This window comes from Sciurus vulgaris (genome assembly GCF_902686455.1).
Source record: "Sciurus vulgaris genome assembly, chromosome: 4".
Lineage (NCBI taxonomy): Eukaryota > Metazoa > Chordata > Mammalia > Rodentia > Sciuridae > Sciurus > Sciurus vulgaris.
The window spans coordinates 40228977-40247070 of record NC_136464.1 but is presented as its reverse complement, the minus strand read 5'-3'; the positions used below and the strand labels follow the sequence as shown (position 1 = coordinate 40247070).

The 18094-nt window shown below is 42.1% G+C and overlaps 2 protein-coding genes and 1 long non-coding RNA gene across 3 annotated transcripts in view; all 3 read left to right on the top strand.

Moving 5' to 3' along the window:
• LOC306660140 overlaps positions 1-18094 on the top strand; it is a 292372-nt gene that overhangs the window by 137238 nt on the left and 137040 nt on the right. The window lies entirely within an intron of this gene.
• The window catches only part of LOC306660115 (interferon-induced protein with tetratricopeptide repeats 1B-like), a 41993-nt gene that overhangs the window by 12122 nt on the left and 11777 nt on the right, over positions 1-18094 (top strand). The gene's annotated exons all lie outside the window — the stretch shown is intronic.
• LOC306660123 (interferon-induced protein with tetratricopeptide repeats 3-like) lies at positions 9371-11434 on the top strand. Its single transcript, XM_079138265.1, is given in 2 exon segments — positions 9371-9859; positions 9862-11434. Coding segments are annotated over 2 exon segments (1305 nt in total). The 5' UTR covers positions 9371-9540; the 3' UTR covers positions 10848-11434.

Here is an 18094-nt window from a genome sequence, read left to right as displayed (position 1 = left end):
GATTAACACAAAAAAATTACATATAGTACAAATGTGTTCAATAATGGGTCCATGAAAAAGAATTAATCTCAGTGGTGGGGGAGATAGTTGAAGCTTTAAATATTCTCCTCAGGAGGAAAAGGGAATGGGAAGGAGAAAAGGGCGGTAGGCAATTTTAGAGGTACAGTAAGCAATTATTAAAGAGACTGGACAAACCTGGGGACAGAAATTTGATGTCAATGATTTGCTTTGGAATCTGAATGATCTTCAGGAACAGACATTATCTTGGGAGAAAGTCACCTGGGTGTGGATACACTCCTGCACAAGGTGAGATGCAAGGCAACTATGGTCACTTTTTGATTCTGGTCCTAATGCAGATTAAGTAATTGCAGAGAAAATCCATCCCTGTGTTTTGGAGGTAGAAACAAGAAAAGGTGTGATATAGTTTGATTCTGAGGCCCCATCTAAACTTCTCAGGGGCCAATCTTTGGTTTGTCACTTTCTGAACCCCAGCTCCTCCTTTTTTTTTTTTTTTTTTTTTTTTTTTTTTGTACCAGTGATGAACCCAGGGCACTTAACAACTACTGAGTCACATTCCCAGACTTACTTTCTTTCTTTCTCTTCTTTCTTCTTTCTTTCTTTCTTTCTTCTTTCTTTCTTTCTTTCTTTCTTTCTTTTCTTTCTTTCTTATCTATCTTTCTTCATAGAGACAGGGTCTTGCCTAAGTTGTTTCAGACCTCCCTAGGTTGCTGAGACTGGCTTTGAACTTGCAATCCTCCTTCCTCAGCCTCCAAGCCTCTGGAATTATAGGTGTGCACCACCATGGCCCAGCTCTAATACCTTCATTCTAAACCAGGCTGATTGCTTATTTCTGTCAAACTGACACCAAATGTAACAACCCAGGATGCTTTTTATTTCATTCGGAGGACACCTTTATGTGTTATGCCAAACTCCCTCCACACAGAGAAAGTCAAGTGAAAGTACCTTAATAGCCCTCCCAGAATAACTGTGGCACAAGCAGTATCTATAGCCTGCTTCTGTTGCAAGTTTGTTGCAACTCTGTAGTCTAGGATAATAATCAAATGTATGTTACCATATATGGGAGACAAAGGATCTAACTTAAAAGAAACTAACAAAGGATATATAAGGCAATGCCCCAACTGCAATCCAGGATCAGCCTTTGGATACAAATCCCCTAGGCCAGTGCTGGCACTAGTAAACATTGCTTCCTGCCAAACGCCTCGAGCCCTGTCTCTCTGCATAAGAATCCTGCAACAAAAGTAGATGGTGCCTCCTGCAATTCTCCCGTTTCTGTTGCAACCATCCAGATTCCAGATACTGGCCTCCATAAGAGGCCACAATGGTTGGTTACCAGAAGAGTTCCCTGAGGAGGGGACCTCAACTCAGGACAAGTGGGGTCTTTGGCATATGAAGAAGAATTTCAGAACATGCCAGTCAGAGGCACAAAGAGAAATTATTTAGGAAAGCAGATGCACATTCAAGAGAGAAAGTGACCCATCTCAAGGGTGAGAGACTTTGGGGATAAAGCAAGGAACACACTTTCAAGGAAGAATATGGGCCACCTGTAGAGGAAAGAAACAGCAGCCCCTTGTTCTAGGGTGTTAATATGCATAGAGGGACAGTGACAAGGGCCTGGTTCTAGAGGAGTTGGGGTGGAGTCACACAATCTCACACCCATTTCCCCTGTGCTTGCATATTGCCCACGTCCCTGTTACTTTTGGTAGGCTAGCACCTGGCCCAAAGAAGAGCCCAAAGGCATGGAATTAGGTTGCTCATGAGTTTCTCCTTCTGCATTTCAAAAACTCACAGGCATTTCCTGTTTCCAAGGGTTCATGAGACTCAGTACTTTTGAGATTTGTTATATCTTTCTTTTTCTGTATCCTCAAATCCTTATTTTAGGTTGATACTCCTTGTTAGGGAAAGAGGCCGGTGTGGGTGCAAATGCTGACCAGTGACAGGTTTCTGGAGTACCAGAAACACCTATGGTCCAGGAGCACAGTTACTGGTAATGTGCCTCAACTACTCAGCACTTGCCTCAAAATCTGCAGAAACACAGTAGTACTTGGTTCTTACCACTTGACTCTTGAGCATAAAGCTATGGACAAAAGGCAGCTTCAGAAATTTCCATCTCTCATCTCCCATTCTCTCTGTCTGTTTGACCTCTGTTTGTAAACAAGAGTCCTCTATTTTAATTCATTTCAGACTGTTACCAGAGATGGAACCTATGGGCTGGGAAATGGTAGACATGAGACTGAGCCCAGTATTAGAAATCTATAAAGGGAAAGCTTGGATTGGGCCTTCAGCGGAAGGGAGACAGCTCTGATTGACAATGGGGACTAAGTATTCCTCAAAGGAAAGAGCAGCTTTTGACCAAGTGTTGGGGTACACTTGGGCCTGGTATTCTTATCTGTCATGAGTATCATACTTTTTAAGGAAATTTCTTCTTTATGAAAGATATGGATCAGTTGATAATTAGTTTTCTTCTTAAAGACTTTATGGTATCAGTGTTTCTGAACTCTTGGGGTGTACCAACTCTTGTGATCCTCCCGTCATTGAGATAAGACTGTGGAAAGAAAACATGCAGTTTGGGGACAGGCCTGTGGTGTTCTGCATCCTTTCTGAATACAATTCTTCTTCTAATGAATGATAGGTCAGGGCTTAGGACTGTACCCATGGTGGTTCCTAATTATCACAAAGCCACAAGGGAAATCATGGTTGACAGTGGTAGCTAAATTATACATGACAATTATACAACACACTCAGATTCGGCTTTCTAGGGAAGCAAGTCTGACAATCTCCTCCCAATAAGGGCATTGCCATGATTAATTAACTGAAGCTGGGTCAGTTTGCTTTCTGGAAGCTACTGGAGAGTCATGGTATCATCACACCTGCCAGGAGAGGTGCAAAAAGTTCCAGAGAATTTGGGAGAAGCAGAGCTCAGCAGACAGCAATAATAAGAACCAAACCTCTACCAACAATCCCACACTCAGCACACGGTTGTTCTTCTTGGTCTCTGCCTAGAAACTCAGAAGATTGCCTGGGGCAGGTAAGGCACAGCAAGGACAGTTCTCATGCCACCAAGAGGACTTCACATGGCTATGGAGAGTGTTCTCACATGCATGGCCATGAGAACCATTTCTGGGGATTGAGGTCACCTTACGTGGCTAGAATAGAGAGCTTGTAACTTAGAAAACACATGGCATTCAGCCTAACATGCTCTGTTTGAAAGCTCAGGATGTTGGCACATAAGGCTTCTCCATTCCTATGAATAAGCCAAGGCTACATAGATGCTTTATGACACTGAGCACTCTCCAGAAGGTAAGCAAAGGATGGAATACTTAGTCACACCACACCTCTCAGGGAAAGGCAGCAAATCTGGGTTAAGATTCCCATTGAGAGATGTGCACATTTATGTCATATCTGAACACTCCCTGGTTCCAGATGGACAAACAGGTAGCAGAGGGGGAGGCATGACTTCTCCAAGTTCACACAGCCATTTTCACGGGTGCTGCTGGCTATAGGCTCAGGGACCTATAGGCAGGACCTCCCATGTCCTAGTACCCATGTCATCCTAAGGCTGGGAGACAGGAATTCACACATCAGGACAACTGTTGTCACCAGCCTTCTCTCAACCTGTTCTCAGAAGGAAACAAAGAAGGGTCTGCATCTCTGCTTAACTTTCAGTTTCTGTGAGCAGGAATTTTCCAGGTTTAGTTTCACTTTCCACTTCCAGTTTCCAACCCAACTGCAAGGACACACCTTCCAATTACATCATCTGTTGCTTATAAAATCCTGTCCTGGGGCTACACTTTATGAGACTATCTACAGACAGACAACCAGATCTCTGAGAAGCCACCCAACTGAAAACACTGCAGAACTGCAGCCTCCTTCACAGCAACCATGAGGTAAGGATTTCCTTGCTTATTTGCCATCATGTCCAAAGGTTTAGAAGCAATTTTAATCAATATGATCTCAACAGGTTTATTCTCAGGCATCCTAAACTTTCTCTTTGGGTATCTGTTCACAGGCCGACATGTACATGTGTGTGTGTACATGCAAGTGCATGCATACCCACACCTAAGCTGTTGCATTAGTGCAAGCATTTTCATTTCTGTTGGACTTGTGAAGCTTCCTTCATGCAATTGCCTGAGGAAAGGCAGGAAAGAGGAGTTGTACAGGAAGGAGAAAATGATCCCAGGTTCAGAGATTCTTTTTACCACACTGTTTCCCATCTGGAGACAGGACATCAGCTTGTCTGGTTAGAGACATCTCTTTCTCCTCACTCCTCATTTTGGTGGAAAAGCAGGACCCACACAGCACTGTGAGTTTCAGTGGGGCCTCCCAGATGTCTGGGGAGATACTGTGGGGATGGGGTGGGAGAGTCTCATGGCCTTTCCCTGCAGGTTCCTCAACTCACCTTCAGAGGGCCAGCTCTGATGAAACTCTGACTAGATTGAAGGTGAGCAGATCACATTTCCTGGGGCTGCCAATCATCTGCAGGTCCTTGACATCCACCTGTCAGTGGGTGTTGGCCGGAGTTCTCTGCTTAGGAACATCCACATCTTCCTTACCAGAATGGCCTAATGGGAATTTCTTTGTGGTCCCACTGAATCTTGAATCAAGCAACTCCCGAGATCAGATAAAATTCCTTTATTACTATTAACTTGCAAATGTCCCCTTGGAGTTCCACTGGGCAAAATTTGGGAGGGGAAGAATTTCCAGAAACTACACAACCACAGGTCTATGATCAACTCTCCTGCAAAAACAGATTCACTACCTAAAATAACCAATTAAGCACAAGCATTGTAAAAATAACTCTCTCTTTCTGAATGCTTATTAAGTACCAGTCTGGCTTCCAACACTATAATATAAATTATTATATTTAATCTTCAGAGCAACCAATGAGGCAGGTACCCATATTATGACTTTGCAATAAGGAATCTTAGATCTTGAAATATAGTCATTTCACAGACAATAAGAGGTAGGGTTTAGATATGAACAAGTCTACTTATTAAACTGCTAAACCGAAGTTTCCCTAGAATCAGTGGGTATGCATTATATCATTTTACATGGCATCCTAATATTGTTTTGTTTTGATGATTTAATGTTAATTTCAACATATACTAGGAAAAATTATATATTATATAAAATGTAAATTATTATACATATAATTTGTAAAATTCCTGTTGAGGTTAGAAATGTGAGTTTTTATTATAATAATATAACATGTAAGATAAAATTTGCCTTTTTAACTTTTCAGACTAAAGTTTAGTGATATTTACCACATTCATTATGTCGTGCAAGCATCACCATCACAGAGTTTAGGCTGGGTAGTAGCTCAGTGCTCACCTAGCACTTGTGAGTCACTGAGTTTTGCTCAACACCACATAAAAATAAATAAAATGAGGTATTTTGTCCATCTACAACTAATAAATAAAAGAACAACCACTGTGAGGAGAAATCCCATCCTCATTGTCACTTCCTACTTAGCCCTCCCTCCAGACCCCAGCAAACTTTCATCTGCTCTCTATGTCTCTACATCTGCATCTTTGGATCTGTCACATGAACAGAAGCACATAATGTGACTGGAGTGAATTCTTTCCATTGTATGTTGCCTCGGCCTTCATTTTGAAGATGAGTTAACCTTTCTCAAGCGAAGTCCTCCTCAACACACTCCCAGTTCTTCACCATCTCCCAGATCCTTGGTGTGATTGATCCAGACATCTGCCTTGTGCAAACACCTCCTGGTAACCAGTTCTTTGGGACCTCCCTTTGGGACCAATTAATAATGCACACCTTAGGAGATTCACCCTACTGATTGCCCAAGCCCTTCACAGACTGGGCAGATATGCTGCAGTGACGACCTCTCAGTGGTAGCACGACCCTATGGTCCCATTGAACTCCCTGCAGGATTCCACCTAAGTGATGTCCTCGACCCTGAAAAAGGATTGGCCCTATATGGGGATAGAGCATGGTGCTCTTCTTTCTCTCTTGGTCCCCACTCAGTGGTTGAGTATCAATGTCTCTGAAGCTCCCACTTCCTATTGTCCCTGCAAGGCATCTTGTCCTCTTTTCTCTGGGATTTACAAGTGGCAAGCTGCTTCTGCTATTTCTTGTGTTGTTTGATTCGCTCTCTTGTGTTTCACCTGAGTGACAAACCTGCAGTTAACTTCTTTCCAGGTCAGAGCTTCCGGAGAGAGTGTATACTTGAGTGTGAATGAATAAGACAAAGCCAGAAAAATCCACTATGGGTTTTGCCAGTGTAAACAGATTTGCTGTAAGGGGATACCTGGTCATGGGTCAGATGCTTAGGCATTGGACTGTCCACCCAAATTAAGATGTACCCCTGGAAGACACACTGAACCAATGCCCTGAATTCTCATCAGAGCAAAGACTAGAGTTTGCAGGGTAGGATGGACTTGAATTTGTTATTCTCCTCCCTCAGCCTCCTGAGTAGCTGGTATTACAGGTGTGCAGCACCACACCCAGCTTCCATTATATTGTTGATTTGACATAATTACAGATGTGAAGAACAAATTTGTGATTACTGGGAGCTCTGAATTTTGGAGTGTGCCTGGAGGGCTACAGGTGTGATTGTAGAGGGGTATCATGAGGTGATGTGGTGGTGATGAAGAGATTCTGTATCTTGATCAAGGTGGTGGTTCTATAGGTTTACTCACATGAAAAAAAGAGCAAAGTTACCTAAACACATTGCTGTACCATGTCAATTTCATAGTGTTGGTTTTGTACTATATTTGTGTAACTTATTATAATTGGGAGATACTGTGTACTATGTTCACAACTTTTGTGAACCTGTAATTGTTTCCAAGTAAAAAGTGAAGGAAAAAACTGTCAAATATTATCTCATTTCAGTGATCTTCATTGGTTGTATACCATGCACACTGTAGTCCTGAAGTCAATAATGTTTCTGGGTTCTGCCTTTCTAACTGGTTTGTTATTTTCAATAAAATAGGAAATTTTTACATAGCATAAAATAAGCGGTAAGTAGTTTCCATATGTAGACTTAATAATCCTCTCCTAGCCCAATATGGCAAGTGCTAATGTTATCACAATTTTGCAAATGTGACTTTGAAGAACAAAGAGGTTACTTGTCTAGAAATGGATGGAACCACCCTAGAAAGCCAAGCAAATTACATTCATTGTCCATGCGTATTTTAAAAATCCAGGGACTCTAAATAAAATTTCTGCAAGTGTGACACTTTCAGAGTAGGACTAAAATTGAACAGAATGTTTTATTGGGGTTTTCTTATCACCATGCCTTACCTAACAAATAAAATCTGCTTTTTTTTTTTTTTTTTTCCCACAGTGAGAACACTGATGAGATGCAGGACAGTCTGTGGCAGTTGAGATGTCACTTCACATGGGGGCTGCTATTGGAAGACAATGAAATGCCAGATTTAGAAAGCAGGGTCTTGGAACAGATTGAGTTTCTAGACACCAAAAACCATGGGGGGATTCACAACATATTGGCCATGGAATGTATGGAAGAATTTCACTGCCAAGTAGCTCAGGTTACCCTTTGCTATATTTTGGACTCCAAGAGTGATGTTAACGTGTCTGCGTGAGTAGGGTCAACCAGAAAGCCGGGTCCTGTCCAGCATCTAGGTAACCAGCCTACACAAGAGGCTTTGCAAAGTCCTGTGTTTTGTTGGATCTAGAGCCATTGACTTGAGGAGGTTTGAGGGTAACCCTCTGGACTATGATGATCTGAAGTCCACATCAAGGTTCTCTGTAGGGGCAGAGGTAGGGTGGATTGCTCTTCTGCAGCAGTGCTAAAAATTGCCAAAGTGGGGACATGCCTCTATCCTTAGGTACTCAGGAGGCTGAGGCAGAGGTACGCAAGTTCAAGACCTCAGAAATTTGGGAAGACCCTGTCTCAAAATTTTAAAAACTAAAAAAATTTTTAAAATAAAATTAAAAAGACAGGGGATATAGTTCACTGGTGCTGTACTCCCTAGATTCAAGACCCAGTACTGTCAATAAATTAAAAAAAAATTGCCAAAGGGGAAAATCAGATGGGAAAATGTCTGGCCCATGCCAGCTATGAGTATCCTCTAGAGTCCCACTGAGGAACTCTTGTTACTACATACAATTTATGTTTCCACAGCCCTATGCCAGTGACTTGACTCTGGGGCAGTACCAATAGCCAGGTTCTGCCACCTGCTACTTCCAGAGACACGAGTGTTGATGAAGTAAGAAAGGAATTTATTCAGTGTGATGACGTTGTGAGGGGACTCCTATCCCAAAGCTGATCTTTGGGGATATTGACAAGAGCTTCAGGTTTGTATAGGGGAAGGAACAAAAGCAGGTTATGAGGTATGCACAGCCAAGTGGTCTTGGTGAAACTGAGATCTGTTTGATCATTACTTCAGGTCTGGTTCTTCAGGGGAAGTTGTCGTTGCTTGAGGGGGCTATTGGTTCCTGGACAGGAGATGACTTTTCCTGCTAGGGTAACACTCTTGGTTTGTAATAGCTCCCATTTAGGGAAGCAGTCCTATCATGAGGTGATTTGCCTGAAAGACATGTTGCTTCTAGAATCTTGAAATATTTTAGTTATTCTTACCTTGGTGTCTTCAGTCTTGAAGGGTGACAAGAGAGATTAGGTAAATTTATGACTAGTCAACCATCAACCTTGTATTACCAGTTTTTCGATAGACACATTTTTTTTCATACCAAGATTGAACCCAGAGGTACTTAACCACTGAGCCACATCCCCAGCCTTTTTAAATGTTTGTTTAGAGACAAGGTCTCGCTGAATTGCTTAGTCTTTGCTAAATTGCTGAGGCTGGGCTTTGAACTCACCATCCTCCTGCCTCAGGCTCCTGAGCTGCTGGGATTACAGGTGTGAGCCTCCAAGTTCAGAAACAGATATTCCTTAAATTATGTAAGTGTCTATGAGTGAAGCAGGTATTGGATTCAGAATTTAAGGTAGCAAAATGAAGACAGAGATGCCAAGTTTTTTCCCTGCTTTTAGTTACCCATTGGACAACTACAGACACCTCCAGGTTTCCTCTTCCTTAAATGCTACCACACTTCTTGCATTAAATGTGTGCAAATGTGAGCAGAGAAAGCCCAAAATGGATGGGAGTTAGAAGGGTAGGAAGGATATTGACTTAAAGCAAAGTTTGCCTTTTTAAAGAGTATTTCAGGGACAGGAAACTGGCAATTGGAAATGACAGTCCCAGAGTGAAGTCTTCCTAGACCTTTGTGGCTCACAGTGTGGTCCAAATCTAACATCCCTAGGAAGGTTGCAAATTTTAAACCAGATATCTAAGTATCCTGTAGCCCAGTCAAGTTGGCATATAAAATTAACTATCGTAATGTTTGGCAGGTACACATCATAGTGATCATGTATATTTTCTTCACAGTGAGATCACCAAGAATTCCTTGAAGAAAATTCTTCCACAGTTGAAGTGCCATTTCACCTGGAACTTATTCAAGGAAGAAAGTGCCTCAGGTTATCTAGAAGACAGAGTGTGTAATCAGATTGAATTTCTAAATGCTGAGTTCAAAGCTACAATGTACAATTTGCTTGCCTACATTAAACACCTGGATGGTCAAAACAAGGCAGCTCTGGAATACCTTCAGAAAGCTGAAGAGGCAATCCAGGAAAATCACGATGACCAAACAGAGATCAGAAGTCTGGTCACCTGGGGAAACTATGCCTGGATCTACTATCACATGGACCAACCTGAAATTGCTCAGACTTATGTGAACAAGGTGAAAGACATCTGCACAAAGTTTTCAAATCCTTACAGCATTGAGTGTCCTGAACTTGACTGCGAGGAAGGATGGACACGACTACAATGTGGAAAAAATGACAGAGCAAAGTGGTGTTTTCAAAGGCTCTGGAAGAGAAACCCAACCACCCAGAATCCTCCACCGGACTGGCAATTGCAATGTACCATCTGGATAAGAAACCAGGGAAGAACTTCTCTGTCGATGCTCTGAAGCAGGCCATTGACCTGAATACCAAGAATCAGTACCTCAAAGTTCTGTTGGCCTTGAAACTGCAGAAGATGAATGAACAAAATGAAGCGGATAAATTGGTTGATGAGGCCTTGGAGAAGGCCCCTTACCAAACAGATGTCCTTCACAAGGCAGCCTATTTTTATGAGAAAAAAGGTAATCTAGACAAAGCTATTGAACTGTTTCTAAGGGCACTGGAATCCACACCAAACAATAGGTATCTCTATTACCATATTATGTGCTGCTATAAAGAAATGGCCACACAGATGCAGAATATAGAAAAATCCAAAGTCAGTGAATATAGACAGAAGATTGAGGAACTAAGGAAACTGGTTAAAGACCATATGGATAAAGTTCTTGAGAAGGGGCCAGGTCCTCTGGGTATACCCTCTGATCTCATCAAGTACCTAGAAGCAGAAGAATGTTATCAGAAGGTATTCTGTAAGGAGATCTCGGAGGCTGAGAGGGAACATCTTCAATCACACTATTGCAGCCTTCAGGAGTATCAGGGTAAGTCTGAAGACATTTCTGCTGTCCGAACTGGTTTAGAGAGTTTTTGCCTAAGCAAAAAATCAACTGAGAAGGAAGAGATGAAACATCCGTCACAGAACACAGCTGAGAGTCTGCTTCAACAAAATGCACCAAATTCTTGGTATCTCCAAGGATTAAATCACAAGCAGCAAGGAGATCTGCAGCAGGCAGCCAAATGTTATGAGAAGGAACTGGGACACCTTCTAAGGGATGCTCCGTCAGGCATCGGCCGAGTGTTCCTGTCAGAATCTGAGTCTGAAGATGACAGTGAAGAAATGTTCCAGGGTGCAGGCAGCTCCTCTCCCAGAGAGCACCCCGACTCCTGAACTGAGGCAGGGAAGAGGAAGAGAAGCAGCATCAGAAGATCTGGAAGGTGTCTGGAAGGGAGCAGAAGCCTGGGAAGGCGGGGTGGGGCGGGGCAGGCGGGGCAGGGGCGGGGCAGAGGGCGGGGCAGGCACCTTGGGCAGCTGAGCTGGCAGATCTTGCTTATCGCTTTCAAGTACATTTTTGAAGAGTTGTTTTCTCCTGTTCTGTCTCTGCTGTCCTTTCCAGCCCCACAGTTATCTGGTCAGAGCACCGCCTTTTGACTAATCACTGATGGAAGCAGAGCTTCGGCCTATGTGATACTGATTCGTTTTCAATTTGTGACTCAGTTTGCTATGTAATTCCCATTTCTGCCCTTCTTGCCAACGGTAACACGTGGTGACTGCCTACCAACAAAATCTGCAGTCTTCTTCCTTCACCCCATTTCCCATTCAGCCTTCTGGACCCAGAAGATGAGTTTTTGACTAACCCTAAAATAATCTTTACATCTTACTCAGCTTTAGGCATGTATTTTTGTGTATTCTTGGTAGTGATACTATGCTAAAGAGTGTTCTTGATAGTAATGCTGCAATAAATCAAAAAATTTCAACTCAGAATAGTTATTGTGTGATTTGTGTGACTAGGAAGGTAATACTAATCTTCAAAGTTTCATCTGCTAGGGATAAAGGGTAATTGCTAAATCATACCCTGCTTTCTTAACATTCTAACCCCTCCGTTAGAACTCACCCTCTTCCCCTATAACCTGCTCAACCTTAGCCTCTTTGGAATTAACAGTTCAGGAGCCTCAGTGGAGCCTAGTGCCAGCTGCTGTTGTTGACCAAGGTTGCTGTGCACTCAGGAATACCTGGGTAAACGCTACCCTGACAGTGACCCAGTACTAGACTAGCCCAAGAACAAAGGCCCATCCAGGCCTGCAATGGCACCTTCAAAACTGTCAGCATATGACATGCTGAACTTCATTTTATTCAGGTAAAGTCAGGTTGGGACAAACTCATGGGAGGCTGGGCACAGTGGCCCACACCTGTAGTCCCAGTGGCTCTGGAGACTGAGACAGGAGTCAAGAGTTCAAAGCCAGCCTCAACAAAAGCAAGATGCTAAGCAACTCAGTGAGACCTTGTGTCTAAATAAAATACAAAACAGGGCTGGGGATGTGGCTCAGTGGTTGAGTGCCCCTGAGCTCAATCCCTCGTACCCTCCCCCCACCAAAAACAAACCCTAAAAAACAAAGAACAAACAAACAAACGAAGCCTCTGGGGGAAATAGTTTCCTTGGCTTTTAAATTTTTCCTCTGCAGTTCTTTTTGTTTTTTGTTTTTTTGTTTTCTTGACAGGAATTGAACCGTGCTTATCACTGAGCCACATCCCCAGCACTTGTCAATCCTTGTTATTTTTCTATTTTGAGACAGACTCTCACTAAGTTGCTTAGGGCCTCACTAAATTGCTGAAGCTGGTCTCAAACTTAAGCTCCTCCTTCCTTAGCCTCCTGAGCAGTTGGGATTACAGGATGCATCACTACATCTAGATGAGTCCATTTTTGATCGATCAACTCATAAATATAATTGTTAGTTCAGGATATAAATAAGAAAGTAAAAATATACAAATAACATCAGCATTTCAATACTTTTTTTCAAATTCCTTTTCCCCTAGACTCGGAATTAATATGCATAGATATCTGAAATAAATTCTGAAATGATTCTCTCCTTGGTTTAACATGGAAACTTTTGTGTAGTTTTGTGAGTGATGGAAAGACTATGACCATAAATGAATTTGTCTCTCTGAATTTATAAATTAGAGCCTATACCAAGAACCCAAACAAAGCAGTCCTCTGGTATTCATAGACAAAATATATGTACCTAGGACCATTACCAAATCCAAAAATACACATCTGCCAGGAATACAATATTAAGAGGATAATTAAGTGCATGATGGTGACTATAGTTAATACCAATATATTGCATACTTGAAAACTGCCAAGAGAGTAGATTTTAAGTGTTTTCACCACACACACAAAAAATGATAAGTATCCAAGGTAACACATTCTACAGCTTGATATAGTTATTCCACAGTGCAGACATACACCAAAACATAATGCTGCACATGATAAATAAATACAATTCTTACTTGCCAACTAAAATACTTTTAATTTTAAAAAGAGGCTAATGTAAGGGAGCAAGAGCTTAATGAATAAATTCAGCTGATGGTACCATCACTCCCATGTCAAGTACCCTCTGCCTGTTGTCACTTACATAATTCTAATAAAATGCTATATGTAATGTGATATGTCATCCAAGACTACCAGAGACCATCACTCTTAAGATATTATAAGATGAGCAGAGTGGAGAAATAAAATCCACCTAGATATATGAGAGAGTGTGGAAATCACTGTGGATCTCAAAAACAGTGGTTACTAGTTGCTAAAACTTTCTCAGTAAAAAATACTGGAAACTACTTGAAAATAACCATAATTTTAGAAAGTAATAGATTATACATTTGAGTATATGCACTCAAGGCACTTTTCCTATATTATTGTTTTTTAGTGTTCCTATATGTTAGGAGACATGGAGAAATTATTTTTGTCCTCTCTATACGTTCGGGCATAGGGAAATGAAAGCAGAATCTATCAGTTATCTATCACAGTATAACAAACCATTCCAGAATTTGTGGCTTACAATAATAACCATTTTATTTGCTTAGATTTCTTGAGTTAAAAAGGTGGGCTGGGCCCAGTTGGAAGTTTCTTCTGCCAGTTTTGTCTGGAGTTATGTGATCGCAATCAGCCTGCGACTTGACTTGGTCTGGATGATCTAATAGAGTCCCACTCATGTGTCCGATAGTCAGTGCCGGCTGTTGGCCAGATCCTTTTCTCCATGTGGCTTCTCTTTCTCAAGAATGCAAGGTAAGAATTCTTCATATGGCAGTCTGGTCAGCCAGAGAAAGAGAAAACAAATCAACAAAGCCTCTTGTAACCAGGGCACAGAACTCCCACGTCACTTCTGCCACATTCTGTTAACCAGTGCACATGTCAAGGCCAGGTTAATAGCAGAGAATGAAAACTAGACTCAACCTCTTGATGGAAAAAGGGGCAAAGTCACAAGGTAAAAGTGCACGTGCTTGAGAAAGAGAGAAGAATGTGTCCATTTCTTGGACATCTACCACAAAGAGGATATCAAAGAATTAGGCATATACAAGGTACAAGATGCCAGACCACAGATTCTTAGGGTTTCATACTTAAAAGGGACATTAGAGATCATCTAGGCCAGTGACTTTCACAAAGTATGTCTCTGGGACCAGCAGCATCAGCATCACTGAGGAATCTGTCAGGGTACAAGTTCCAGGAACCCAACCCCAGACCTCCTGAATCAGAAATCCTGAAAATGGGACCCAGAACTCATCTTTTAAAAAGGAGATTTCTGGGTTAGGGATATAGCTCAGTTGGTAGAGTGTTTGCCTTGCAAGCATAAGGCCCTGGGTTCAAATCCCCAGCACCAAAAAAAAAAAAAAAAAAAAAAAAGGAGATTTCCTACAGGAGATGGGATGCATGCGAAGTTTGAGAACCATTGGTAGAAGATAGTTTTCTCACTGCACATTAGAATCATCGGAAAAGCCTTTTAAAAATATGAATGTCTCAGATTCTCCTCTGGAGATTCCAATTAGATGGACCTGGGAGGGGCCCAAGCACTCATTTAACTGATAAGGAAACTAGGAGACGCAGAGGTAAAACAGCTTTTCAAGGTCATGCAGCTAGTGGGTCAGATGTGCGCTGCACTAGATTCCTAATCAGCAGCCATGAAGTCAAGGCTGTCTGTGTTTCTAATACACTATCGCTTTTTCATTTTGACTTTTAATCAATGTTTTGTTATTGTTTGTTTGCTTTTTAAGTACAAATTCCAAAGCACCCAAGAGAAGAAAACCACATTCCCTAAGTGTTGACTTCAGTGTTTTTCTACTACATGAATAAACTCTTTGTTTTGCAGAACATCATTTTGGTGCTTGGGAAAAACGATTGAGCCTGATTCAATACAACTGCCTGCCCTTTTCATCCTGCTGATTTACACAATAAGTCCCCCTACAAAAGCAATCCTTTTCTGGGGTCCATCTTATTTAACAACCAAACTACCTTTCTCTTTCATAGATTACAAATAACTGGGAAAATCAAAAACGGTCAAATCAGTAGCAGCTATATATCCTTGAAAGGGGTTGAGAGTCCAGTCTGTCAGGAGTGAATAGAAGGGTCATTCTCCTTCTGATGTGACCTTTCCCAACCAGTAACTTTTGGTTTGGATCTGGAATGTCCCCTGCAAAGCTCCTGTGTTGAAAGAATGGTCTCCACTGCAGCAAGGGTCAGAGTCGGGGCTTTTAGATAATGATTAGGTCAAGAGGGCTCTGATCTCATCTCTCAGTGGATTAATCCGTCAAATGGATTAATCCATTGACAGCTGACTAATGGGAGGTGGGACCTGGTTCCAGGGAGTAGGTCACTGGGGGACTGCCATAGAACAGTTTATCTTCTCCCAGCCTCTCTCCTCCCTCTCCCTCTCTCTATCTTTCTCTCCTTCCTGACTGCCATGAGCTGACAGCTTTCCTTCACCACATCCTTCTTCCACACGAGGTTTCTGCCTTGGAGTCAGCCAATCATGGAATGAATCTCTGAAAATGTTAGTCAAAATAAAACTTTTTTCTCTTCCAAGATATTCTTGCCAGGTATTTTGGTCACAGTGATGGAAATCTGACTCACATAGACAGGAATCCGAGGTCAGGAATACAATTTAGTCTCTGTATCCTGAAGGTGTTCAGAGCACATCACCCAAGTTACCCAACTTTGAAATAAGGATGACTTTTTGAGAAATTGAGAAACAGCAGACAGGATGAGCTCTCTGCCCTCCTCCTATCTGCTTGAAAGCAGAACAACAACTACCCTTGAGAAGGGGACTCCTGCTCCTGTTTCCTACACAAGGAAGGGACAGTACCTCACACAAGAGACTAGAGAGTACCAAGAAAGAGTCTACACAAACAAATCTTACTAAACAGTCCTCATCTACCACTTTTCCACAAATATTTGTCTTCCCACATTTTGTTAGCCCTAAAAGCCCAAAGTCCCTTTCCTTTATCTCGTCACTTTTCTACAAAGGGCTTATGACAAATAACAGAACATGTCCTGTTACTCAAACTGCTCATGAAATTCCAATGGTTTTAGAAGCTCTGTGCCAGGAATAGGGGACAAAGACTGAATATATTTAGTATTGTTCCATGGCAGTCATATATGAGGAAACAGCATCACCAGGTAATTTCCCCCTAAATATAAAACCTCTCAGCAAGACACGTGACATACCTCGGGGATCACCTTAGAGGACACTGTTAGCAGCAGTATCCCTCAGAGAAACCATGAAGGAAGGATGGAAGCTCAGTGGTAGAGTACCTACCTAGCATGTGCAGGGGGCCCTGGGTTCAGTTCCTAGTACTTCAAAAGAAAAAAGAAAGAAACCATGAAGTAAAGCTCCTCTTGCTTCTGGATTTTTTTTTTCTAGCACATTTTTCTTTTCTCTCTCTCTCTCTCTCTCTCTCTCTCTCTCTCTCTCTCTCTCTCTCTCTCTCTCTCTCTCTCTCTCTTTCTTTCTTTCTTTCTTTCTTTCTTTCTTATTTTTGTAGCACTGGTGAATGAACCCAGGACACTCTATCAGTGAGTCATATCCCTAGACCTCTTTATTTTTTATTTTGAGACAGGGTCTTGCTAAGTTACCGAGGCTGGCCTTGAACTTGTGATCCTCCTGCCTCAGACTCCTGAGTAGCTGGAATTACAGACACGTTCCACCATGCCTGGCTATATTTTTAAATTCTAGTATTTTTCTAGAATTAAAAATTTTCAGGCAGACCACTGGAAACAAGTTTTCTAATTGTTTTAGTGTGTTTTCTGTTGCTAATGACAGAATACCTCATGCTGGGTAAGTTATAAAGAAAAGCAGTGGGAGGCATCATATGGTGAGAGGCAGGGAGTGAGTGAGTGTGTGTGTGTGTGTGTGTGTGTGTGTGCACACGTGTGCGCGTGCGCATGTGCATACATCTGTATCCTCTGATCTCTCTCCCTCTTCTAATGAAGTCATCAGCATTCAGTCATGGGGCCTTTTCCTGATGACCACATCTAACCATAATCATCTCCCAAAGGCCCCACCTCTGCACACCACGACCTGATTAAGTTTGACTCTCTTAATACCTTATCTGGGAATTATATATCAACTGCAGTTTTCAGAGGGGGAAAGCCTTGTTCAAACCAGAGCACAAACTCTTCGATTCCTGCCTTCTTACTAATTTAACAGGCTTAAATTGAAACAGAAAACAAAACTGTTAACAGTCAACTTATCTGTGTCATAATACTAAACTGGTGAACACGTGCTGAATCATTCTTAAAGAACTTCAAACCAGACAAATCCTGCCTGGGGTTTGAAAGGAGTTGGCTGGAACAGGGCAATGGGGAGAATGAATTTCAAACCAAGAAGGATCATCCAAAAGTAGGTGCTGGAGAAAAGAATTTTAAAGGTAACTGTGCTTGACTTTTTTTTCTACCCAAAAGCATCAAAGGTCTGAGGGTTTATTGTGATGAGAACCATTAAAATAAGATTTATCTTTTCATTAGATGTACAGAAGGCAGTACAATAGGCAATCCAGGAGACCATCTCTGCAAATCCTGAATGAGAAGCTTGCAGAGGGAGCATTTGGCCTGCGGGCAGTGCTTTCCTTAGACCAGCATCCTGTTTTCCAGGCACTACTTGTAAGGGCCCTTGGGAGACATTCAAGAGCCCCACTGTAGGCAGGAGACTGGGTTTCTTCTTCCCCCCTCTGAAGTTAGCAGAATACTTCTTTTGTAATATAAGTAATTCAAGGAGTGCTATGGTTTGGATGTATTCCCCAAGTCTATGTGTTTCCAAGCTCTGCCCCCACAGTAGCAGGGTTGAGAGATGAGAACTTTGGAAGGTAATTGGCATAGCCCTCATGAATAGGTTAATTCAGTCATGGATTAATGAAGTGATGGGTTCTTAAGGGAGTGGGTTAGTTATCAGGAGAGTTGAGTCTGTTACAAAAGCCAGTTTCACTGTTTCTCATGAACCCCCTCACAGGTGATGTTCTGTGCTGCCTGGGGAAACCGCAGAGTCCCTCCCACTAGGGTCATGCTCCTGGACTGCCCAGCCTCCAGAAACATCAGCTAAATAAACCACTATTTTAAATAAATTATCAGTCTGTGGTATTCACTTGTAACA